The 25,625-nt window shown below is 45.8% G+C and overlaps 1 protein-coding gene across 1 annotated transcript in view; it reads right to left on the bottom strand.

Moving 5' to 3' along the window:
* AKT1 (AKT serine/threonine kinase 1) overlaps nt 1-25,625 on the bottom strand; it is a 123,184-nt gene that overhangs the window by 92,975 nt on the left and 4,584 nt on the right. Inside the window, exon 2 of the mRNA XM_079951285.1 lies at nt 9,699-9,861. Within this exon, the coding sequence (XP_079807411.1) occupies nt 9,699-9,744 (46 nt within the window). The 5' untranslated portion in view covers nt 9,745-9,861. The remainder of the gene's footprint in view (nt 1-9,698; nt 9,862-25,625) is intronic.

Here is a 25,625-nt window from a genome sequence, read left to right on the forward strand (position 1 = left end):
GCCACAAGTTCAAAGTATTCTACTGCATTCAGCGCAACTCTTCTTCCACCCACACTGACAGGTTCTCTGCCCCACATACTGACTGAAGAATGACCTCCCCACCACCCCAAGGGTCCCACCCACCCGTGAGAGTCAGTGTTGCTACAAGGAGATCTTGGGGTGATGAAATCAGCTTATCATGGTTCCCTTGCATTTGCCACAACCCTAACTGTTGCATTTCATTATATAATTCCCAACGCGAGCTGTTAATCCCAGGTCTTTGCTTTGTTAAAAGATGGCATGGGCATTTTCACTTAAACTCAACTTTGATGTCTCAGTGCCAGACTAGCACATGGTCGCCAACCTTTCTGGACCAATGGGCACGTTTTGAATTTTGAGAGTGTTCTGGAAGTGCCAGTCATAAAATAGCTGCTATGCAGCTGGGAGGGCGGGGGCAATAACACAAAATGACTGCTATAGGAAGTGTGTCATAACACAACATGAGACACACATCCACCCCATCAACCTTATGCTTACCATGGTAAGTCAACTATGTCCTGCTGGTTCTGATTGTGGAGATCACACAATATTGATTTTGCACATTCTCACAAACACATGGAGAGATGCTGTTGCTAATAGCAACAAGGAGAATTCTTCAGCATCAGGATTAGACCCAGATTCTAATCACCACTCTAATGAAGGCCCAGCCACTATCACTCAGTCTTGCCTAGCCTACCTTGCAGGGGTGTTGTCAGAACAAAAATGGCCAGAGGGACCATGTTTACCAGCTTGAGCTCCTTGGAGTAAAGGTGGGATATAATCTAATGAATGCTGCTTTTGTTTTTGTTTTGTTTTGTCTTCTTACTATCACACAGTATAAAAACCTTATGAAATAAATAATGCATTCAGCCTCCCATTACCACCTTTAAACTTTTCCTCAAAACATTCTGCACCTACCATTCCCCACCACCATCAAGCATTTGCCTAATTTTTTACTGAACTATGTTTTTGATTTGCAGAGAGTTTACATTCGAAGAGTGTGTCTTGCTTGTTAATTAAATTGTAGCCCACCTTACGAAAAATGCTTCCAATGCACTTTTTAAAATGCTTAAAACAAAAACCCAACACTAATATGGAGTGAAGACTGTTGGTTGATCTAGTTCTGTACTATTTACACTGACTGAGTTCAGCTCTCCAGAATTTTCATCCCTACTTGGCAATGCTGGAGATTGAACCAGCAGCTTCTGCCCACACCAGGGGCAGCACCAGGGGCAGCAGGAAAAGGAAGCCGAGAACTTATCCAGGGAAAACGTTCCAACATTTTGGTGCCATCTCAAAATATGACATTGGGATACACAGGACTGTAAAATCAAACGCAGCACCTCAAACCATCACCACACCTCCCTCTTACCGCGGGCATTATTTTAGGTAATATGCACATAGTGACACAGAGAAATGTTTTCCCTGCAACTTGTGGTCATGACAAGGAAGAGCTATTGCCCAGTTGCAGAGCAGGCCCTTTGCACACAGAGGCTCACAGGTTTAATCCCTGGAGAGCATCTGCCAGTCAGTGTAGGTAAATACAGATAATTTTTTTTTGCAGATAAAATCACTCAGATTCGGGAAGAAGTAGACTACACCTTGGGAGCAAGGCCGAGGCGGGAGAGTGCTAGAGTTCTGTCTAGTCAAGTTGAATGGGATCAATTCCAATCTGTTACCTCTGAGGATGTGGACAGGCTGCTTGGACGAGTGAAGCCAACCACCTGTCTCCTTGATCCTTGCCCATCCTGGCTTATAAAAGCTAGCCGGGAAGGACTGGGCGATGGGCTTCGTGGGGTGGTGAATGCTTCCCTCCGTGAGGGAGCCTTCCCAGACCCGCTGAAAGAGGCGGTTATTAAACCGCTTCTTAAAAAACCATCTTTAGATGCGGCCACGATGGCCAACTATCGCCCAGTTTCAAATCTTCCATTCTTGGGCAAGGTGATTGAGCGAGCAGTGGCCGAACAACTCCAGGCACGCCTGGAAGAAGCGGACCATTTGGATCCCTTCCAGTCGGGATTCAGGCCTCATCATGGGACTGAAACTGCCTTGGTCGCATTGGTTGATGATCTTCGGCGGGCTAGGGACAAAGGTGAGAGCTGTTTCCTAGTTCTGCCGGATCTCTCAGCGGCGTTTGATACCATCAACCATAACATCCTTCTGGACCGTCTTGAGGGGCTGGGAGCTAGGGGCACTGTCATACAGTGGTTCCGCTCCTTCCTCCTGGGCCGTGTTCAGAAAGTGGTGGTGGGGGATGAGTGTTCAGACCCCTGGGCTCTCACTTGTGGGGTGCCTCAGGGTTCTGTCCTCTCCCCCATGCTTTTCAACATTTACATGCAGCCGCTGGGAGAGATCATCAGGAGGTTTGGGCTGGGTGTTCATCAGTATGCGGATGATACCCAGCTCTACCTCTCTTTTAAATCAGAACCAGTGAAGGCGGTGAAGGTCCTGTGTGAGTGTCTGGAGGCGGTTGGAGGATGGATGGCGGCTAACAGATTGAGGTTGAATCCTGACAAGACAGAAGTGCTGTTTTTGGGGGACAGGAGGCGGGCAGGTGTGGAGGATTCCCTGGTCCTGAATGGGGTAACTGTGCCCCTGAAGGACCAGGTGCGCAGCCTGGGAGTCATTCTGGACTCACAGCTGTCCATGGAGGCACAGGTCAAATCTGTGTCCAGGGCAGCTGTTTACCAGCTCCATCTGGTACGTAGGCTGAGACCCTATCTGCCTGCGGACTGTCTCGCCAGAGTGGTGCATGCTCTGGTTATCTCCCGCTTGGACTACTGCAATGCACTCTACGTGGGGCTACCTTTGAAGGTGACTCGGAAACTACAACTAATCCAGAATGCGGCAGCTAGACTGGTGACTGGGGGCGGCCGCCGAGACCATATAACACCGGTCTTGAAAGACCTACATTGGCTCCCAGTACGTTTCCGAGCACAATTCAAAGTGTTGGTGCTGACCTTTAAAGCCCTAAACGGCCTCGGTCCAGTATACCTGAAGGAGCGTCTCCACCCCCATCATTCTGCCCGGACGCTGAGGTCCAGCGCTGAGGGCCTTCTGGCGGTTCCCTCATTGCGAGAAGTAAAGCTACAGGGAACCAGGCAGAGGGCCTTCTCGGTAGTGGCGCCCGCCCTGTGGAACGCCCTTCCAGCAGATGTCAAAGCGATAAACAACTACCTGACATTCAGAAGACATCTGAAGGCAGCCCTGTTCAGGGAAGTTTTTAACATGTGATATTTTATTGTATTTTTGCTTTCTATGGAAGCCGCCCAGAGTGGCTGGGGAGGCCCAGCCAGATGGGCGGGGTATAAATAATAAATTATTATTATTATATTATTACTGAGCTAAATGGCCCTGTACAAGACAACATCCTATGCTCCTGGCCATGCTGACCCTCCCTTCCCCTTGTCACAGCTTCTGCTATGCGCTTTTCTTGCGCTCTGCATTCCCCAAGAGAGACAAAGGAAGTTATTGGTAATAGCTGCTGCCGTATTTGCAGATGACTAAACCCCGGGCTATTGCAATTAGGGTCACAGGGCTACTCAACACCCATTGAAAGCTGAAGAGTTCATTCATGAGATCTGCAAGCTTCTGGCTTGAGGTCAGGGAGATGACTGGTCTTTCCACAAACGAAACATCTGCTGTCCTGGAAGTAGCACTTCCTTTAAGTGACTGACTCATGCCTCTGCCAGGAACTACCAAGACAGACATAGAGGAAGGAGTCTCATTTCATTTCTCCATTTAGTGCAGGGGAAAAGTACATGGGAGGCCGCAGTGGAAACCTCTTAATACGGCTGTGCTCCGAAATATAATTCTGCAATGTACTTAGAGGTACACAGCCACTGCATTCCTGAGCTCAGATATGAAATTCACATGGCCGATCAATCTTCTGGCAGAAGCCAAGTTGTCCGATGAGTTTTCAACTTACTAACTTGAATAGTTACTAACCAGTGGGTATGAGCAGCCCCCTCTCACGAAAGCTTAGAAAATAAAAAAGTTAGATTTTACAGCACAAACAAATATCCTTCCAGCGTACTATCCTCGATTTTTGAAGTACAGTGGTACCTCAGGTTAAGTACTTAATTCGTTCCGGAGGTCTGTACTTAACCTGAAACTGTTCTTAACCTGAAGCACCACTTTAGCTAATGGGGTCTCCTGCTGCCGCCGCGCCGCCGAAGCACGATTTCTGTTCTCATCCTGAAGCAAAGTTCTTAACCTGAAGCATTATTTCTGGGTTAGTGGAGTCTGTAACCTGAAACGTATGTAACCTGAAGCGTATGTAACCTGAGGTACCACTGTAACTTGCACAACAATGAGAACTAGAAACTTGATGAGGCTCCAGAGAGGAGCTTGGGAAACAGTTTGGTCCTGAAGCTTGTATGTCTTTGAGCCACATACTAAAAAGTAATTTTTTAAAAAAGTGAGTTCCGCATTCTAGTCCATTAAGTACCAACACTCATGTGGGGAACATTTCGCCCTCCAAATGTTGCTGAACCAGAACACAGGTTGTACAATGACAATAAAGATATTACTATTAACTGCCATCAACCCATGCTGGCAAAGCCAATGGCCAGGGATGATGAGAATTGTAGTTTGGCAACATCTGGAGGCCTCAAGGTTCCCCACATCTGCCCTATATACAAAAAGCTTAAGTGCCTCCCATTCACAAGAGTTCCAAAGCATTTTGCAACCCGAATTGTAAACCGTAGCAGCTCTCTAAATATAGCTGTAACTGGATGAAGAACTCAATTAAAACAGCAAATACGCTATACTGTTCAGATGAGGGCATCTTAAAAAAATGAAACACAAGTGGCTCAGTTCACTGGTTTGTTTTCCTTTCAAAGGGAGATAATTTTAACAAACATACAAGAGTTGCAGCCAAGTAAGTTCTACCCATTAATTCTAATGGAACCGAGTTAGCCTTGTCCATTCATTTCAAGCGGTCTACTCTAAGCATGACTAACACTGAATACAACCCACAGTTCATAATCTGTATTTTCTTTCTGTAAGCTTTCCTTGTTGTAATTATAGCCTGAGCATGTTTCACAAGCTCAAAATATCAGACACTGGTTTTGGAAACATCCTGTGGTCGGTGCACTTGAAAACCTTGATGCTCTTTTCAAAAGCCAGCCAGGTTCTTGTTTTTGTTTTTTTGCACTCCAAGTATATTTTTACACAGCCATTGTTGTGAACGGAAAGCCGCTATTAAAAAGGCACACTCAGAAAAACAGCCGAAAAAAACAAAACAAAAGGTAAACGCAGGCCACAATTCCTGACGGTGTTAGCACAAAATTTAGAAATTGTATTGCAAGACAAGTTGTTGCTGAAACCAGGAATAAGAGTTAAGGGAGCATGTGCCGTCTCTAAGGCAAAGTTTGGGGGAAAGCCGAAGAGCATAATACTGAGAGTGCGCTAGATCAGGACTTGGAAAAACTGGATTCAAATCCCATCCTAAAGTTCATTAACTCTCAGAATAACAGCTCACCACGGGGGTTGATAGCCATCTATGACTTAATGTTGGGTTTTCCATAAACATGCGGTGTTAGAAACTGAGATATATAAGCTAGGTGCCAAACAGCACCTTAAACGTGGGTTACGGTGACCACAACGGAATGCCTATTCGCCAGAGGGTTAGACTAGATGACTGCTGGGGTCCTTTTTTCAACGCTACGATTCTACGATTCCATAATCTCAACTACATTGCTTGACTGTAGCTTGCTCCTGCAACAATTCAGTATGCAAGGAGAAACACAGTGGAAATGGAAATGGTATTAACGACGACTAAGGCAGAGATTTTTAAACTGTGGCCACCAACCTGGCGCCCAGAAATCTCCACGTAGCCACAGGTGGACTTGTGCCAGTAGCAAAATGCGCCTGGGGAATTTTGAACACTGGGTGTTCTGTGGGCAGGAGGCGGGCCCCTTTCCGAGACAGACGACGCTCCATAGGGCTAGTCAACCCAGCTATCTGAGGCCAACCAAGGCTCCTTGACACCCAAAACCAGAGTAAAGCACACGTCCACATTCTACATATCAAGCAGTTGGTCTCTTACCTTTCTCGCCCTGATATTGCCACAGTGATACATGTGACGGTCATGGCTTGACTACTGTAACTCGCTCTACGTGGGGCTGCCCTTGAAGCTGACCCAGAAACTCCAGCGGGTGCAGAATGCTGCAGCGAGGCTTCTTACAGGGTCCTTGCCACGGGATCACATTCATCCTGTGCTTTACCAGCTGCACTGGCTCCCGGTGGAGTACAGGGTCAGGTTTAAAGTGCTGGTTTTGACCTTTAAAGCCCTATGCGGCCTAGGACCCTCGTACCTACAGGACCGCCTCTCCTGGTATGCCCCGCAGAGGACCTTAAGGTCCACAAATAACAACACTTTGGAGGTCCCAAGCCACAAGGTGGTTAGATTGGTCTCAACTTGGGCCAGGGCTTTTTCGGCTACGGCTCAAATCTGGTGGAACGCTCTGTCACAAGAGACTAGGGCCCTGCGGGACGTGACATCTTTCCACAGCGCCTGCAAGACAGAGCTGTTCCGCCTGGCCTTTGGTTTGGTCTCAGTCTGACCCTTATGCTTCCCTCCCCTTATGGTTTTGATTTATGGGCTACTATTAAAATGGGGCTGCATTTTAAATTGTATTTTAACCCGTATTTTAATAAATTGGGGTTTTTTGTTTGTTCCCCCCCCCCATTATGTTTTATTGTAATTTTATTGGTGTTAGCCGCCCTGAACCTGGCTCTGGCCGGTGAGGGCGGGGTATAAATAAAAAAATATTTTTTTATTATTATTATTATTATTATTATTATTATTATTATTATTATTATTATCATGTCTGGATGGGCTTGCCTAATACAAAAATGTTTTAGCAGGCACCATAAAGTGCACAGAGGGTGGTGCCTGTCTGATGTCAACAGGAATGGATCTCCAAAGCATAGGCTCTGCTACACTAAAAGATTGATTTCCTACAAGTTAGGAATGCGTGTTATGTGGCATCTGTTTACAGTGCCAGTTCTGCAGATCAAAGTGGTCACTCTTCCCCATGCTACTCATTTGTAAGTCCCTGACTACTGCTTGCTCTGTGTCTTGGGGCCATCCAAACTGTTCCCCTTCTGAACTTTCTTGTTCACCAACGGTTTCACACTAGACAATGGACAGGGAGCTAGTGGATTCTGATGGGACTACAATTCCCATCATCTGTGACCATTGGCTATGCTGGCTGCGACTGATGGGATTTGTAGTCTAGCAACATATGGAGGGCCTCAGGTTCTCCACTCCTACTCTAGGTAAAATTACAATTAACACCCCTAGTGTTTGTTCTCCCGGATCAAAAAGGCCAGGCTGAGACTTTAAAAAATAAAAACAGCAGTAAAAGAGAAATATAGACATGAGGCACAAACCTCCTGTTATTCATCTGCGGTTGCCAGTACTTATAAATGCGCCTGATTTACTGAAGGAAAAGTAATAGAGCTTCTCCAACATGTAAGAAAAAAACTTTCCCTTTTCTTTCATTCCAGCTGCTTTTAGCTAGCTAAGGTGTCATTTGTATGAACGACTTCAGCAATAAACTATTCAGGCTAGTAAAGACTGACTTTTTGCTGGGTTTACTGGGTTAGTAGAATGTAGTTTGGCAATATGATTTAATAGATTTTAGATAAAAACAAAAGATTTCACTCGTTTACTGATTCAAGACCCTACACATTCTGTAAAGTGCCTTGGGTATCATGTGATGGGAGATGCAGGTTAAGAATTAACATTTTCATAAGAGATAAAATCGCTCACTTCCCTTAATCATCAGCACAAATTGTATCAGGAGTCAACCAATCGACAAAATTCATTTACAAACCAAAATTTTTAAAGCGTTTTTTTCTTGTTAGAACATTCCTCATCAACTCAACAAAACTGTCTATTTTTCTTTCATCATCACAGGTATTATTTTGTACAAAAACCTACTAATCTGGGCTTTGAAGTGACCAAGACCCCCCAACTGCACCTGCAAATGTTTGCAAACATCCTGGGTCTTTCCTATCGCTTGTGGTCATTCTTAATCAAGGACCTTTACATGACCGCTTTTTCTCCCAGGAAGAACTTTGCAAAATGTGCTGCTGAAATGTGCCCTCAACACTTCCAGCACTAGATATGAGCTTCCTTCAAAAGAATCAACTAAGTCCTCATAATGGGTTATTGACTGCAGCACAGAACTATGTATGAAAGACAGAAAAGCATCTCTCCCGGTGCACAGTCTGTCAGATACGTTTACCAATGTTCCTCCACAATGCTTTGTGCCAAAGGAGACATGCTACAACGGATGAACGATTAGCACCGTTCAAAAGAAGGTGTTATTCAAACTCACAAATGCACAACCTAAAATTCTGGGTGTGATGCATTTCACATGTCAGTTTTCTATTAAAAAAAACCCAACAACAACCTGTAACCATTACATACAGAACCAGAAACATCCATCTCTTGGTGAGCTCCCTTCACACAAGCATTTGGAAGCCTCAAAGGTTGAGCTGCCATATGTTCAGAATTCCCCAGACATATCCGGAATACTGCAGTCGCAAGCAGAGTCTGGGCAGAAATCGCCAAAATGACCGCATGTCCGAAGTCTAGAGCTTGACGAATGTTTATAAAAATAGCTCAAAAAGCTGCATTATTATTTTTTTGCGCTTTTGCAGAAAAAGCCCAACAACTTTGTTGTCTGTTCCCCTTTTCTACTGTCTATTTCAGATTTTAACTTTTTGAAATATGGCAACCCTATTTGAAGGCCCCATCCACATTGCACATTTAAAGCAATATCATACCCCTTTAAACAGCCCCAAAGGATCTTGGGAACCACAGTTGGTTAAGGGAGTTACTAGGGGAGTGCTCACACAGCTACAATTCTCAAGAGTGGTTTAACAATCAATCCTTCTTCCCAGGGAACTCTGGGAAATGGGTTCCCCATACAACTCGCAGCACCCGTAACAAAAAACAGTACAACTAGAATTCTCTGGGGGAAGCCATGACTGTTTTAAATGCATAGCGGGGCCTACACTGGGTGGCTCAGATAGACCATGTTTCTCCCGATTTTATTAATTTACCGTATTTTTTGCTCCATAAGACGCACTTTTTCCCTCCTAAAAAGTAAGGGGAAATGTGTGGAGCGAATGCAGGCTGCGCAGCTATCCCAGAAGTCTGAAAAGCAAGAGGGATCGCTGCGCAGCGCTCCCTCTCGCTGTTCTAGCTTCTGGCTTAGCCCCTCAGTCCCTTCCCCCACCTCCCGGAAAAGCCCCCAAGAGCCACGCTCCCTTTAAAGAGCCATGCTGACTGTGTGTGCGGCACTTGGGGGCTTTTCCCTCCTCAAGGAAAAGCCTGCAAGCGCCGCACACACGCTCGACGCGGCTCATGAAAGGGAGCGCTGAGCAGAGCCTGGGATGCATACAGGCTCTGCTCAGCGCTCCCTTTAAAGAATATTTTTTTTTCTTGCATTCCCCCTCTAAAAACTAGGTGCGTCTTATGGAGCGAAAAATACAGTATTTCTTGCACTGATGTCTCAATTTCCTATCATCACACACCTCAACCAAAGAACCCAAGGCAGCTTACTTGCGACTTTCATAAGTTATCCCTCATCCAAGCTCTGACCCCAAACTACTCAGCTTCAGCAAAGGTGGAGAAGGGGAGAGGGGACAGCACTTACCTCGTTTGTGGAGCCAGCCCTCTTTCACTATTGCAACTTCATTCATAATGGCAAATTCCCCCTCGACCTAGCGATGGAAGCCAGACAGACGTTTGCCCACAGCAGTGCACAGAAATTGAGTTCTTTCCTCCCCGTCTTCCTCTTTCCCCTTTCTCAGCTATTCCTGAAAGATAAGGTGGGGGGTGGGTGAATAACAACACAACGTTGATTAATCCAAACAGGTTATAAAAGATGCAAAGACCATTATAAATACAGAGCCAGGGCCAAAGCTCTTTTGGTTAAACAAACACAAACAGGCGCACGCACACACACACGATGCAATGGAAAATACACATGAAAACAGAGAAGGAGAACAGCCCCAATGCAAACAGGGGAAGCTGACATAATTGTTTGGGGATTCCTGCGTGTTCAAGCAGTCAGGCAAAATACAGAAGCAGCCTCGATACGAGCACAGACAGTATCAGCCAGAGAGAGGAGAGACCTCCGGAATTAAGACCTTGTGCTGGAAAAAGTGCAGATTTCCCTAGGAACGAATTTTAACATTGGCCCAGCATTTAAACTTTGCCAAAGCAAATGAGAAATGGTCAGTAATGCTTGCTCAAGGCTAGACCCCTCACTCACCCAACAGGGCCATCAACTGCCCTGCTGGAAGGATCCCGGTGTGTTTTAAATCACAGAACCCTAAGAGATGGAAGGGACGCAAGGGTCATCTAGTCCAACCCCTGCAATGCAGGAATCTCAACTACTGGTGGATGCCAATGAAGTGCCCTTTGGAGACCCATAGATTACAGAGTGGGGCAAATCAGGCGGAAGGGCACTTGCCTAACCTTGCACCCACCAATTCTAGTCTTTCACAAAGCAAGGATTTGCAGGGAGAAGCATTCAGACCTGAAGCATCTCCTCTCCCCTCCCCACCCCCGTGGGTTAAACCACAGAGCCTAGGACTTGCCAATCAGAAGGTTGGCGGTTCGAATCCCCGCAACGGGGTGAGCTCCCGTTGCTCGGTCCCTGCTCCTGCCAACCTAGCAGTTCAAAAGCGCATCAAAGTGCAAGTAGATAAATAGGTACCACTCCGGTGGGAAGGTAAACGGCGTTTCCGTGCGCTGCTCTGGTTCGCCAGAAGCGGCTTAGTCATGCTGGCCACATGACCCGGAAGCTGTACGCCGGCTCCCTCGGCCAATAAAGCAAAATGAGCGCCGCAACCCCAGAGTCGGTCACGAGTGGACCTAATGGTCAGGGGTCCATTTACCTTTACTCCCCCCCAAAAAAACAGAAAACACAACGTGTAAGTCTCTTTGGAGAAATGAATGCTACCTGCTGGCAAAAATGTTAGTTTAGAATCCGTCTCCCCGATGCGTTTCAGCTGCCAGGGTATGGCAGAAGGAGATAGGATCTGCCCGTGTGATGCCCACCTGGTGGAAACTCTATCTCACATGGCCCTTACATGTAAAATGTATGATGATTTCTGCCAACAATTTCTAGACCATCTATGTATTCCAACATGGAAACCAGAGACAGAGGTTATACGCTTCTTATTACTTGGTGACCAGGAGCTCACCAAGACAGTAGCTAAGTTCCTCTATTTGATTTTTTGTCACTGAAGTATGCTACAGGATCCTGCCCTTGCTGGAGACCCACAGAGATGAAATAGATTGCTCGCCTCTTCTTCCCTTTGGCAAATGACTGTACTGTTGAAACGGTGACGAGATCGCACTGGCCTATTTATTCTGAATGTTTGTATGTGGTGCCAATAAAGGTTTGATGATGATGACGATATCTTCTCTCAGCCTCCTCTTTTCTACCGGGAAGCAGCCCAGTCCCAACATGACTACGATGCAACATTATTCTTTCTGTACTTGGAAATAAGGAGGTAAAACAATGCCATTGAAGTTTCAGCATCCGTTGTCAGCTTGTAATCTTATCCATTAGGTGCTGCAAAGCTGTCAACAGTCACAAAAACATTGTTTTCAGAAATCGGCTTAAGAAACAAAACAAAACCCAGAACCCTCACCTGCCATTCAAAGCCACACAAAAACCAAGCAATGAGTCACTTGGCACATTAGATAGCATATGTTTAAGCACAGCAGGACTGCTTGGACTCTGTATCAATAGAGCCCAGAAACATGAAGATTAAACTAGCATATGTTTACTTTCGGCACATTGGCAACACACACACACACACACACACACACACACCAATGAGATTCCAAAGTCAAATGATTTGTCTTTTTCCCCTCTGGGATGGAATTGAGGAACAGATCCGGAGAGGTGAATCGGCACAGATACTGGGAACGGGCCGGGGTGGGGAGGAAGGTGTGGACAGTGGAGACTTTGAAGAACACCCAGATTTGTGTACAAATGTGCACTACACATCGTTAAAAATACACTAGGAAAGCTGGGACTCTGCAACCTGTTTGAATGTGCAATGATTCCCATATGCTTGCACAAATTTAATATGCTATTATGACTAATTTAATATTTTATCCACTGAGGTTTTTTCTAATTTTTACCTAACCCACTTAGAAATTTGGTTGATAACCACTTAGAAAGATGATAAAGCAGTATAAAGTTTGTGTGTGTGTGTGTGTGTGTTTGTGTGTGTGTAGGCACACAGCATCTCCCTTGCAAGCAGACAATCCAGGGTCCAACTCTGGCATCTCCAGAGAGAACCTGGATGGTGGTCTGCCTTAAATTCTGAAGAGCTGCTGCCAGTTGGTGTAGACAGTACTAAGCTGGGATGGACCAAAGGTCTGACTCAATGTTAAGGTAGTTTCCTACGTTCCTATAAATAGTTGAAATAAATAAATAAATAAATAAAAATTCTACTGTGGTTCATGGGGAAGGGCAGGAAGCTATGGTAGCTCCCAAAACACCACGCCCTGACCACCAGAGTCCCTGCTCAGCTGTTTCCCACCCCACTCTTTTTGGTTTCTGAGATTCCACCAGGAACTGTCCCCGTAATTTTAAGTCTAAGTACAAAGGCTTAAAGCAGGCAAAGCCACATCCATCTCCTCTGATTTGTGAGAAAATCATTACTGTACTGAGAGAGTTGTTTTCTAAAACTGCTTAAGGCTATGCTCTTCTCCCATATATAAAAATGTGTGACATTTTAGTGTATTTTGGGGCTTTGTTGGAAGCTGCCCAGAGTGGCTGGGGAAACCAGCCAGATGGGAGGGTACAAATAATAAATTATTATTATTATTATTATTATTAACCTTCGCATTCATGGTTCTCCAACACAGAAGTGTTATGGGCACTAAATCCATCCTAGCTAGGATTGTCTTCAACATCTAACAGAGCCTTGCCAGTGGTGGCACCCTTATTCCCATACTGCCGATGGAGATCAGAGGAAAAGTGGAGCTGGTTTGCCCTGGACAGAGATAGGGAACATGTGGCACTCTGGATACTACAACTTCCCTAAGCCCGAGTCTGCATGGTCAGTGGTCAACTGCCAGAGATGATGGGAGCTGGACTTCAACAACACCTGGAGGGCCACAGCTGACCATCGCTAGTCTACGGTCACTGATAAATTCAGAAACCCCGAGAGGCTGGATTCAGCCTTGTCAATTTAGGCTGGTATCCAATCAGTTCAATTATACCTTGGCTGAACATTTTCTGAAACAGAAACTTTTCTAGTGGTGCTTTATTTTTCCACTGGCAATTTTCCCATTTCGTAAGTTCATTGGTGACAATGCATGGATGCCACCCGCAAAAAAATATTAAGAGAGTTTGGCGGTTTCAAAACTTTTAAGTTTTTTTTAAGCTAAGTAAGATAGACATGCTAAATTACATCATCGTATGCCACCAGAAAGCTATCCAATACACACAAAATACCAGTAACTGTTTCTGCAGCAAACAGCTCTAATTCACACAGGAAAATTTCCCAACTCAAAATTTCCTAGGAAATCCCCATCACTGCTTAACAACCAGAAATGTGAAGAATCTTGCGTCTACACATACAGCCCCTTCCCCTCCCCAAGTGTGCTGCAATTAACCTAGAAAATTTACAATCAACCAGAGTTTCCCATTGTGTTAGAACTGAGAAACTGTGGTTACCAGATTCAGAAGCAAGCCAGATTTTTAACCAAATTTAAACACTGGTTTAAGATGTTCTGGGAAACTACAGTTAAGACTTCCCAACTTTTTGCGGCACTCCAAAAAAGGGAAGGAGGAAATGGGTTGGAGGCAGATGAAGCACATGACAGATGAAGCACCATGCCAAGGTACGATAATCAGAAACGGCCACAGTCTATAAAAGGTACTGGATTTTGCAGATGGTACTGGACTGGTTGCTTTCATTTTCTGCTGCAGGCAATTGTGAACTGCTTGTTGTTATTACAGTGCTACCTCTAGTTGCGGACTTAATCCGTTTCGGGGTGCCGTTCGCACCCCGAAAAGTCCGCAACTAGAGCGCCTCTTCTGCGCATGTGCATAGCGTGATCGAGCACTTCTGCACATGCACAAAGCATGCAAATCACTTCTGCGCATGCGCAAAGCATGCAAATCACTTCCGCGCACACGCAGGCTGTGAACCCGGAAGTAAACACTTCCAGGTTTGCCACATTCATAAGTTGAAAGTCCGTAACAAGAGCGGAACGCAACATGAGGTATGACTGTACTGGTGTTTTTAATGATTGGTTCCAATTTGTATGCAACATTTACGATTAAAAGTGAGTGCAGTTTAGAACACAGCCAGAACAGAGAAAGAGGATCCTTTCCCCATAGTTACTAAGTCAAAATGACGATTCAAAACAAAACAAAGCACACATAACAGCACCTTAGCAACTCCCAATTCCTGGCTCTAGCTGTAGCTGTAGCAAATTTTCCTATAAGGAAAGTTGGCACAAGTGAATGCAAATGTATGCAAATTGATTGAGGAAGAAAAACAAAGTCTGTTAGGAAGGCAGAAAATGCACGCACACCCCTACAGAGAATTTCAAACTGCTTTTCACTCTTTCCAAGCTTATTCTAAGTACCATTCCCCCCACATTTTTTTCATTGCACTGGTTCACCCACATGGCAATGTGTTCACCGTCTGAAGACACAACAACAGGTCCCATTTGCAAAAACAAGCCGTGACTTTCACGCAAGCTATTATCAACCAAATCCACTTGGATACAAGTAAATTCAAGTGATGCATTCAAACACTAGGGCTGGTAGCCATAGGCAAAAAGGAATTCCATGCAGGCCACTTAGCAAGTAAACTCTCCGTCCCGAGCCACTGAGGCTACCTGACCAAGATGGACCCAAAACCTATTCTTTCAGAGGGAGACCAACCCCATCCAGAACAGGCAACTGGCCAATCTCCCAGGTGCAGGCACCCCAAACCCATAGTGCCTTCCCCTTTCCAAGGTTCAAGCTCAAGTTGATTGGTCCTCATCTAGCCCAACACTGTGCCCTAGTCAAAACCCACAGCATTTTCATGCCAGTCACAGTCCTTCCTAAAAGCTAGAACCAGCAACCTGTCTCTCCTGTGCAAGTGGCCATTCAAGCTACTCAGACCAGGGATGGAGGAACCTGGGGCCTTCCAGATGTTGCTGAACTACAGTCCATGCTGATAGGAAGGTGGAGTCCAGCAACATCAGGAGGGTGGCAGGTTGGAGGAAGCTGTTCCTAGTCGCTTTTAAAAGCCATCAGTGGTCACCATCACATCCCAAAAGCCTGCGGGGCCAGAGCAAAGGCCCACAAGTCCAACATCCTGTTGTCACATTGGCCAACCGGACTAAACACACCAGCAGGGTCAGCTCAGACACAAATGGCAGAGGTGTGGGGTACAAAAAGTTCCAGGGCTTTTATTTGGTGGGGGGTGATTCCCCCCCCCCCCACACACAAATGTCATGAGCTAATTAGTAACTGTGAACCTACTGCCAATGCAGTATTAGGAAATCACTGCCATTTCAAAGCTTTTGGAAAATATATGCAAAATAAACATGCTAAAATAGATTTCTTGCAAGGGCAGTAGTCCACCTTTATAGACCCACCTTCAACCAAAACATACCGTTATTTTCTCGTGTATAAGACACCCTCGTGTATAAGACGACCCCTATTTTTTAGAAGCCAACATTAAGAAAATAATATTTTTTCTGAACTTTTTTGGGGGGAGATATCCCTTGAGTGCTTTGAGGGGGGGTCGCCACCGCCAATCGCTCACTCACCCCCCCTCTGCATTCACTATCCATGTATAAGACAACCTCCAATTTCTGCCTACATTTTAAAAGCAAAAAAACACAGAAAAATACGGTTACTTTGGGGGATCCACTTCTCTCTTCTTCTTTTATCCCATATTTGTACAAAATAAAAAAATTCCTTCCAGTAGCACCTTAAAGACCAACTAAGTTAATTCTTGGTATGAGCTTTCGTGTGCATGCACACTTCTTCAGATACTTCTTCAGGTATCTGAAGAAGTGTGCATGCACATGAAAGCTCATACCAAGAACTAACTTAGTTGGTCTTTAAGGTGCTACTGGAAGGAATTTTTTTATTTTGTTTTGACTATGGCAGACCAACACGGCTACCTATCTGTAACCCATATTTGTACGTTGGTAGTGCTGCTGTTGCGACCCACCTCAAATCCTAACCCACCAGCCAAAGGCCAATCAAGGACATCAGAAGAATTTCCAATGAAAGTTACTCTGGTATGCGTGGGAATTCTTTCCTCCAGGAAATGTTTCAATTCAACATTTCCTGAGAAGCCCACATCACAGGGTTGGACCGGCACAGCGGTTGAGAGACGGCAAGATTTGGAAAGCAAAAAGAGATAGAAAGCAGGAATGAGATGATAATAACCACCTGTTTCGAAGAAGCCAGGGCAAAGAGAAATCATCTCTTGAGTTCCACCCGACCTGTGAGTCCATGTCACAGCTGCACTAAATTGCAATTTAGTAGGACGGCTCTCTGCCACCAAGAGACCATCAGACTCAAGACAAAGACAAGGCAGCCAATGAGACGGTTCTCCAAGAAGTTCCCCCCAAAAATCAAGGAAAATATTTACTTTGAGATAACATTGGCTTGTGTCTCCCGCCAAGATTCTGACTGTTCCCAAGAGAAAACAATGTGGTTTGAAAAGCAAGGAGGCAGGAAGGGTAAGCGGTCTAGCTAGGCTACAGAGCAGGCATAGGCAAACTCGGCCCTCCAGATGTTTTGGGACTACAACTCCCATCATCGCTAGCTAACAGGATCAGTGGTCAGGGGCTGATGGGAATTGTAGTCTCAAAACATTGGAAGGGCTGAGTTTGCCTACAGAGGAAACCTTGGCCCCACATCGCATCCATGGGGCTTGATGAACAAGTGACATGGGGTATTCCAGAGAGTCAAATAATAACCAAATGCCTGAACCAACTGGTGCCCAATTATAGGAAGGTGCCCAATTATAGGAAGCAGACTTTCTGATGGGCTTTAGTTGTAATTCTGAAAAGGTGACCTCGTTAAGGGCAAGGCTGGGCAGAAGAGACATTGAATGTTAGTTCAAAGGCCAAGTCGTTACAAGTTTCAAGACTAGCTTCATACAGCGTTCAGTGGCAAAATCGTCCATGAAAGGCCTTGGGCCATTCGGAACTTACAGCCTGAGACATCCTCTGTGCAGAAAAAAAAAGGAAGGCGTTTCACAGGAATTGAAGATTCAGCCTTAGTCCAATTACTGGCAGAAGGTGACTGCCTTGTTGTTACAGCCCAGTTAGTCAATGCTAAACAAGGACATCTACTTGCATTAGGTTGTAGCAGAGCTTCCAAGAATTAATTAGGCTTCACTCGCAGGATCCATCATTGCAGGGAAATCCCCCTATACAACAGGTAGTATGGAAGGGCTACAGTGGTACCTCGGGTTACATACGCTTCAGGTTACATACGCTTCAGGTTATAGACTCCGCTAACCCAGAAATCGTGCTCCAGGTTAAGAACTTTGCTTCAGGATGAGAACAGAAATCGTGCTCCGGCGGCACGGCAGCCGCAGGAGGCCCCATTAGCTAAAGTGGTCTAATGTTTCAGGTTAAGTACGGACCTCCGGAACGAATTAAGTACTTAACCTGAGGTACCACTGTATTTGGCAAGAGCTTCCCAATGGGATAAAGTGAAAGTAAGCTCCCAGTCTGCAGAGTCCCATTTGCACCAGGCTTTTTGGTGGCAAATGGTTAACTAGAATCTTACTTCATTGACTTCTATGGGATAGATTCTATGGATACCAAGTTCTGTGGCCACTGTCGAGTTTTCCGCTACCGCAGGATTCACGCAGCCTAACCCAACCTTAAGGCTGCAGTCTTGTATACACAAGTTTAACTGGGTGCAGCAGGTCTCAGTTCAGAGTACCACTGCTAATCTGTTTGCATCAGAAATCACGGTTCTAGGCGAGAAAGAGAAAACACATTTCTAAGAACCCCCTGCTCCCAATAAAATAGTTTACGAGGGTCAAAGCAGTTCACGGTTGAGAATGAACAGCTTTAGAGCAACAATGCTGCGGAATCAAAGCAGCGTGCCAGCCAAGAGCCATTCCTTATCCTGAAAAGACCGCATAAAAGGACAGTATGTTAATGCGCTACTATGCAAAATCTAAGCCTGGCCTTGCAGCGCACGATGCATTTCCCACACTGCTTGAGAAAAAAGTTCTCACCCCTACAGTCATTTATGTAGAAAGAAAGGCGAGCGCCTTTGCCGGACGAATGGAGGGGCAAATTATAAAAATAAAATGAACAAATAAAACCGGGCTGGAGAGTGACTTCACTTGGGAGCAGTTCCTAGAGTTACAGTGAATAGGGGTCACCCGAGGTGGCTGTGGCCTGCTTGTCTAGCCACTGACCACATGACTGAGCTGTGCCAAAGATATAGAAGTAAATCAAAATCAAAACGCGCAGATATAAAACTCCTCCTAGTTTACTCAGCACCAAAAAAATGCAACCACTGTCTCCCCTAGTCTCGCAGCTCAATAAAGAACAGTCAAGAAACTAAGCGGTGCTTATGCCTCACTGCAGTTTATACTGTGCTAATTTATTCATGCGCTGACCAAAGCATTCAAGCTGCGAATACACCACGGAGTGTTATTTTGAAGAGACAATCCGGACTGCAGAATCTCAGTCTAACCATTGCAATGCAGAGAGAGAGAGAGAGAGAAAGTTTGCTTAACCACCACCAATCTGTCTACTCAAGCAGGGGTGCAGCTGGTTGCACTCCAAAAGGTAGCAGTTTTTGTTTTTAAACCTCTTTTTGGGGGGGTTCTCTCCAATATGCTGATATGCTCAGCAGCACACTTTCCCAACCTTTAGCAGAAATGCATGGCAGAGACACGGGAGGTGTAACAGGAAGAGAAATGCCAGAAATTGCACCTGGCAAACTTTTCTGGGTCAGAACTGTAGTGTCCGTTTCACTTGAACCTGCAAGAACAAACTTTCTCTTCTTTGTTCTAACGAAAGTTTTTATTAATGTAAAATCAAAATATAAGCTGGGGGGTGGGGAGTTACAAAGCACAGGAGCAGCGCAGAGGTTGCATTAAATAAATAAAAAACCCAGAGAGCAGATTAGGTAGAAAATTAAAAGCAGCAAAACAGATAATAAAATCCATGAAGGAGGAGAACATCTGGCCCCCAGGACTCTTCCCTTGGTTACTCCACCCACTGCTCCCTCTGACCCATATCCATCTCCTGTGCTGAGCTACAGTCCTTCTCCATTTGATAGCTGCTAAAAAATACCTGTGGATTGCTATAGCTCTGTCCTCCAATGGCTTGACTTCACCCCTGAAGGTGCCCTCCTCAACTGTCTCCCGAGACAAACAGATGCCAGTCCTACCTGGAGATGCCGGGATTTGAACCCAGAACCTTCTGCAAGCAAAAAAGTCATATCGCTTATTTACCAAGTTGATCCCTGCACTCTGCGGCCAAGGGCAGGTACAATCTTGTTCCACACAATCTAGGAATCAGAGGCCTTTTCTAGTGTTGCAGCACCTGCCCCTTTGGAACACCCTCTCCCATTCTAAATATTAGGCAGGTGCCATCTCTTGTTGTCTTTTCAGTGCCTCCCAGTATGTTTCCGAGCACAATTCAAAGTGTTGGTGCTGACCTTTAAAGCCCTAAACGGCCTCGGCCCAGTATACCTAAAGAAGCATCTCCACCCTCATCGTTCAGCCCGGACACTGAGGTCCAGCGCCGAGGGCCTTCTGGCAGTTCCCTCGCTACAAGACGTGAGGTTACAGGGCCTTGTTGGTAGTAGTGCCTGCCCTGTGGAACGCCCTCCCAGCAGATGGCAAGGCAATAAACAACTATTTTACTTCTAAAAGACAATTGAAGGCAGCCCGGTTTAGGGAAGTTTTTAATGTCTGACGCTGTATTGTTTTTAATATTCAGTTGGAAGCCAGCCAGAGTGGCTGGGAAAACTCAGTCAGATGGGCGGGGTATAAATAATAAATTATTATTATTATTATTATTATTATTATTACTACTACTACTACTACTACTTGAAGACCCTTCTCCCAACAAACCTTTTAAGCTGAGATTTCTTTCCCAATCTGCATCTGTAGGTGGAATTGTTCTTACGCAGTGTTCGGCAACCTAAGGCCCATGGGTCACATGCGGCCCACGGGGGTCATTTAACCAGCCCACGAGCCGCCCCCGAACTGAACTGCCCACTTGCCGAGTCCCCGTGCGCTGCACTAAACCAGCACAGCGCGGGGACTTGCTTCCGTGGCACCAGAAATCGTGTCTGCGCAGACACAGACGTCGGAAATTGCGATCTGGCCCACAGAGGGCTCTCCGCTGGAGTGAACTGGCGCAGGCGAGGTAAACCTTGCTGACCCCTGTTCTTATTGTTTTTGTTCAATTTTGTCACCTCTTGTTTTTGACACCCTGGTCTTTTTTGGGACAAAGCGCAGGATGCAAATTTAATAAACAAACACACACACAACGCATTTTGAAAGGGTATGCGGAGCCCTCGCTAAGTACAGTGGTGCCCCGCAAGACGAAAGCCTCGCAAGACGGAAAACCCGCTAGACGAAAGGGTTTTCCGTTTTGGAGGCGCTTCGCAAAACAAATTTCCTATGGGCTTGCTTCGCAAGAGGAAATGTCTTGCGAGTTCCTGCGGGTTTTCCCCCTTTTTCCCCCCTTTTCCTAAGCCGCTAAGCCGCTTATCAGCTGATCCACTTAAAGCCGCTAAACCGCTAATAGCGCTAATCCACTAAGCTGTCAATGGGCTTGCTTCGCAAAACGAAAAAACCGCTATATGAAGAGCCTCACGGGACGGATTAATTTCGTCTTGCGAGGCACCACTGTACATGCCAGGAATATTCATATTGCATGAATGCGAGAGTGAGTGCAACCAGGGGATGAGTTGGGAGGAGACTTGATTCTCACTGCTCAGCTTAGCAAATAATTAATAATAATAATACTCCACCCATCTGACTAGATTGCCCCAGCCACCCTAGGTTTCCAGGGTAGAACATTATGAAAGGAAAGGAAGTCCTTTCCTCTCCTCTCCTCAGCACTGTGGAATTTGGTTCCACGGCTGAGTAGGTATTAATCAACAGGCGCAATAGCTCCTGTTCATGCATCATATATGAGCCTCAAGGGGCCTGCTTTCGAGAGAAAAACCACGCTTAATTGAAACCACCGGATTGTTCCTAGGCTCATTCCAGCTATCAAAATCCCATCAATTAAAACGTGGCAATTAATGTAATTTCCTAGCTGCCTAGCCACCACTGCCAAAATAAAGCCCACAGCCACCGCTCTTTACACCTATGCCACTCTTGCTTCTGGTCTGGCAATGGATGAGGCCAGTTCTTGCTTACCTTATGGCCAGGTTTGGCTTGGGGGCATCCAGCTGCTAATCAAGGACGGTAACCCAGCTCCCCCTTCTCATCAGCGCAAGGGTTCCTGCCTGCACAACGGAACATGCTCCCACTCCTCTCCCCAGGCTTGCCCTGCACCCTCTCAAAATCTGCTCCAGAGAATTGGGAAAACCCCCACACCAAGAACAGATTGGGGGGGTTCACTGTGCAAGCAGAAAACCACATGCTGACAGCAGAAGAAAGTTAGCGCTACACTGGATTCCACCCTTTGTGATCTGGGAAGACTTCAATAACTGAATTTGGGGAGGGTGGAGCTTAATGAAGCCCGTTCCCTGAACTTCACTACCGTTTTATTTTTTATTTTTATTATTAGTTTTCACATATTACATTACAATACCGATGCACCAAAGCCAGCACCATTTCCTCCCCATCTCCCCCATACATTTAATATGCCTAGATTAAAATGTGAAGTACTGGATGGAATAAAAATTAGTAAGGAAAGATAATAAGAATATATAGATGATTTGAGAAGATTGTAGAATGCAAAGATTATTGTATATGCGGAGGAAATCAAGTGAGGGCGGAGGGAAGTGGGAGGAAGGAGAAAAGAATAATATGATGGACTGAACTTCACTACTGTTGACTTTATTTCCCAAATTGTGCAGACTTCTAAGAACGGTGGCTATACGGCAGGTCATGAAGGGAGAGGGAGAGTGGATCCTGCGGTCACCTGTAATCTGAGCACTGGAAGACATTGGATGCTTTCAAGGAGAAATCAAGCTCGCCAGATAGAGCAAGAAGGAAGTTTGCATGTGGATGTGACACAAGTTCAGAATAGAAGACTCAGGTATGGATCAAAAGCTCCTGTTCGTCTCCTCTCCTCTCCCTGTAGCCCCATGTGCACTCTCAAGGCTGAGGGACCCTCCAGAGCAGATCTGGGGGAGGGAAGGTGTGCAGAGCAAGGAGAGGATGTCCCATGGCACAAGCGAAGCTCAACTGATCTGGACGCAACCCTATGAAATGGAGCTGTTTCCGAAAACCAGAGATACTTCACAGGGTTAGGAGGTGCCTGTATTGTGCAATTGTGCCAGGCCAGCAAAAGCCAGACTCCTTTGCATATTTATGCTGCTGCTGCTGCTACTTAAGAGCCAATTCACAAGACCTGGTTTAAATACCAAGTTGGACCAAACAAAGAAAGTATCATCCATATGGGGCACCACACCTGCCGGCATGATCAATCAGACGGGGAAGTGCTTCACAGGTAGAGCGTTTGCTTTGCTTGCAAAAGGTCCCGGGTTGTGCAATCTGCAGCATTTCCAGGTAAGGCTGAAACCCTGGAGAGCGTCCGCCATTCAGTGCAGACAGTTCTGAGGCAGATGGACCAAGGGCCTGACTCTGCATTCAAGGCAGCTCCCTGTGTTCTTCCTAACATGTTTTAATGTTAACAAACTCGGGGATGGGAAGCCAAGGACGATGCTACGTGCACAGGCTTCTACACCCTGGCTGAAACAACCAGGACACTTATTTATTTGTATTTATTCAGCAATATTTATAAACTGGTTAATTAAAGAGCTCGCAAAAAAGCGGGTGTAATAGGATGGAGAAAGAAAGCTAAAATCCATGAAGCGACTAAAAACCAAGCCATCATCAATGATACACAGATACAAAATCAATACACCTCTAAAAATGAATCCAGGTAATTCCAATAAATGGTGACTAACGGGCCCAAGAAGAGAAAGGCCACAGGGCTGGGAGTGTTGAAAGCCTGGAAAGCCACTGCCAAACAGTGCAGACAATACAACTAGATGGACCTAATGGTTTGACTCAGTGTAAGTCAGCTTCCTATCAGTGTTAGAAATTCCCCAGGCTCCAGGTGTGTCTTGCGACTGGCACAGGTCCAATTGCGACCATGTGGAGATATCTGGATGCCAGGTTGATGACTGACATCTGCACCTGGCTGGCCCCTCCAGCTTTCTTAAGCAGATAAGCAGAAGAGCTAATTTATTGCATTTATATCCCACCTTTTTCTCCCAAGGAGTCCATGGTTTAGCTGCCTCCCTACAACGAACCTGTGCGGTAGGTCAAGAGACTACGATTTGCCCAAGGTTACCCAGTGAACGTCATGACTGAGTGGAGATTTGAACCCTGATCTCCCAAGGTCTTAGTCCGACACTCTAACCACTACACCACATGGGTTTCCTAGAACACTTCTGCTATGGGGCAGCTATATCAATTAAGTAAATAAATAGGGGGAAAGCAAAATGTCCCTTAGAGAAGGATCTGAAGTTTTATTCTGGATTGCTTTATTTGATGTTTTAATGCGTTGCAAACCGCTTTGAGATTTGTTCTTTAAAATATAAATAAGTACAGAAATGATATGCATAATAATAAATTTCACTGGAAAATAAAAAAAGGCGCCTAGGCAATCTGTTGTGACGACTACAATCTAGGTTTAAGGCACCACTGGCGATTAGTTTGTATATCCAAGTTTCTAAAACTGCCTAGTAAAATATGATGATTAGTAAGAATGTAGGAGGATTCTGGACTTGCCATCAGGATTTATTCTGAATGCTTCTGCTGGTAAGGAAAAATCTCCCCGCATATAGAAAAGTAGCACATCAGGAAGGAAGTTTGAGCACCGGTCTCTCCCCTATATGCTAGATTACCACAAACAGGGGTCTTTTTTATATGGAATGTATTTGTATTTACAGACAGGATGGCCCTCTATGCCTGTTGTTTGATAGAACAGCCTCCGCTGTATAAACAGCCTTTCTGCTGCCTGCATAGGCTGAGTCTTGCAGAACAAGCCTTCACACGGCCCCAGATAGCCAAGAATGAAGACCATACAGACCAACAATGAACAATAAAGACAGCAACAGACAAGTCAGAAGAGCAGAGATGGTGCAAGGGTAAAGCCAGAACGGCCTAGGAATAAGAAGAGGGACTTGGATGCGAAAAACTGTTCTGACAATAATAAAAGGGAGAACGGGTCCCAGACACTGGAGGCAAAATAGGCAGCGCATACATCTATGGGCAAGAATATTCTGTTGACTTTGCTGGTGCTATCTTGTGCTGTAGGGATTCCCCCTGCATCCACAGCATGCGCACGCAAAGCACTGAGCATAGCAAGTGCTGCTCTAGCATATCACAAATCACGGCACCACGCCAGCACTGCAGCGGCCCAGTGGAGGTGTCGCAGATACACACCAGGGCAGATTTTCAGAAAACCGCTGTTGTAGATCTGCTCTCTCAAAAACACACACATTTGAGCGGTGGAAGTTAAGCCTAAAGGAGCTTCCAGGAAGTTGTGTTGAGTAGGACCACTGGCCTGCCTAGCTCAATACTGTCTACACGGACTGGCAGCAGCTCTCCTGGGTTTCAGGTGCAAGGAGCCTTTCCCAGCCCCCTACCTGGAATCGCGGGGAACTGAGACTGGATCTTGTCCATGCACAGAAGGTACAGAGGGACTCACATCTGGTGCTCCAGGCTAGGGCTGGAAGATTTTTCCAGCCTGAGGGCCACATTTTGCTTCTGGGCAAGCTTTTGGGGGCCACATGCCAGTGCTGGGCTGGTCCAAGGGTAAAGGTGGCTGGAAGTAAAAAGTGAATTTTACAAATGTGCATTTTCTGCACATACCTCTCTCCACCCTCCACCCAGGCAAGCAAAGAGGCACTGTGAGAATTTAAGGGCACATTCCAGCCAGACCAAAAACACACAGAATGCAAAGCCGAGTCCAGTGAGGGTCCAGTGGCTTAGGGACAAGAAAGGAGATTCCGGCTACACATCAGGAAGACCTTTCTGGTGGTAAGAGCTGTTCCAACAGTGGAACGTTCTCCCTGGGGAAGTGGTGGACTCTCCTTCCTTGGAAGTTTTGAAGCAGAGGTTAGATGGCCCTCTGTCCTGGATGCTTTAGCTGAGATTCCTGACTACATAACCCTTGGAGTCCCTTCCAACTCTATGACTTTCTTAAAGTTCCAAGGGCTAGGTAGAAAAGGCTTGGAGGGCTATATTTGGCGGCCAGGCCTGAAGCTCCCCATGCTTGCTCTGAGTTGTGGAGGGCTTCGTTTTTTTGAAAAAGACAAGTGATGCTGGAATAGCAAAGAGGTGTTTTTGCTCAATTTTCCAGCTGGAAGGAGGGGAAAATAACTTTCCTAAACTCTGCAAAA

The sequence above is a fragment of the Podarcis cretensis genome, assembly GCF_951804945.1.
Source record: "Podarcis cretensis genome assembly, chromosome: 1".
Classification (NCBI taxonomy): domain Eukaryota; kingdom Metazoa; phylum Chordata; class Lepidosauria; order Squamata; family Lacertidae; genus Podarcis; species Podarcis cretensis.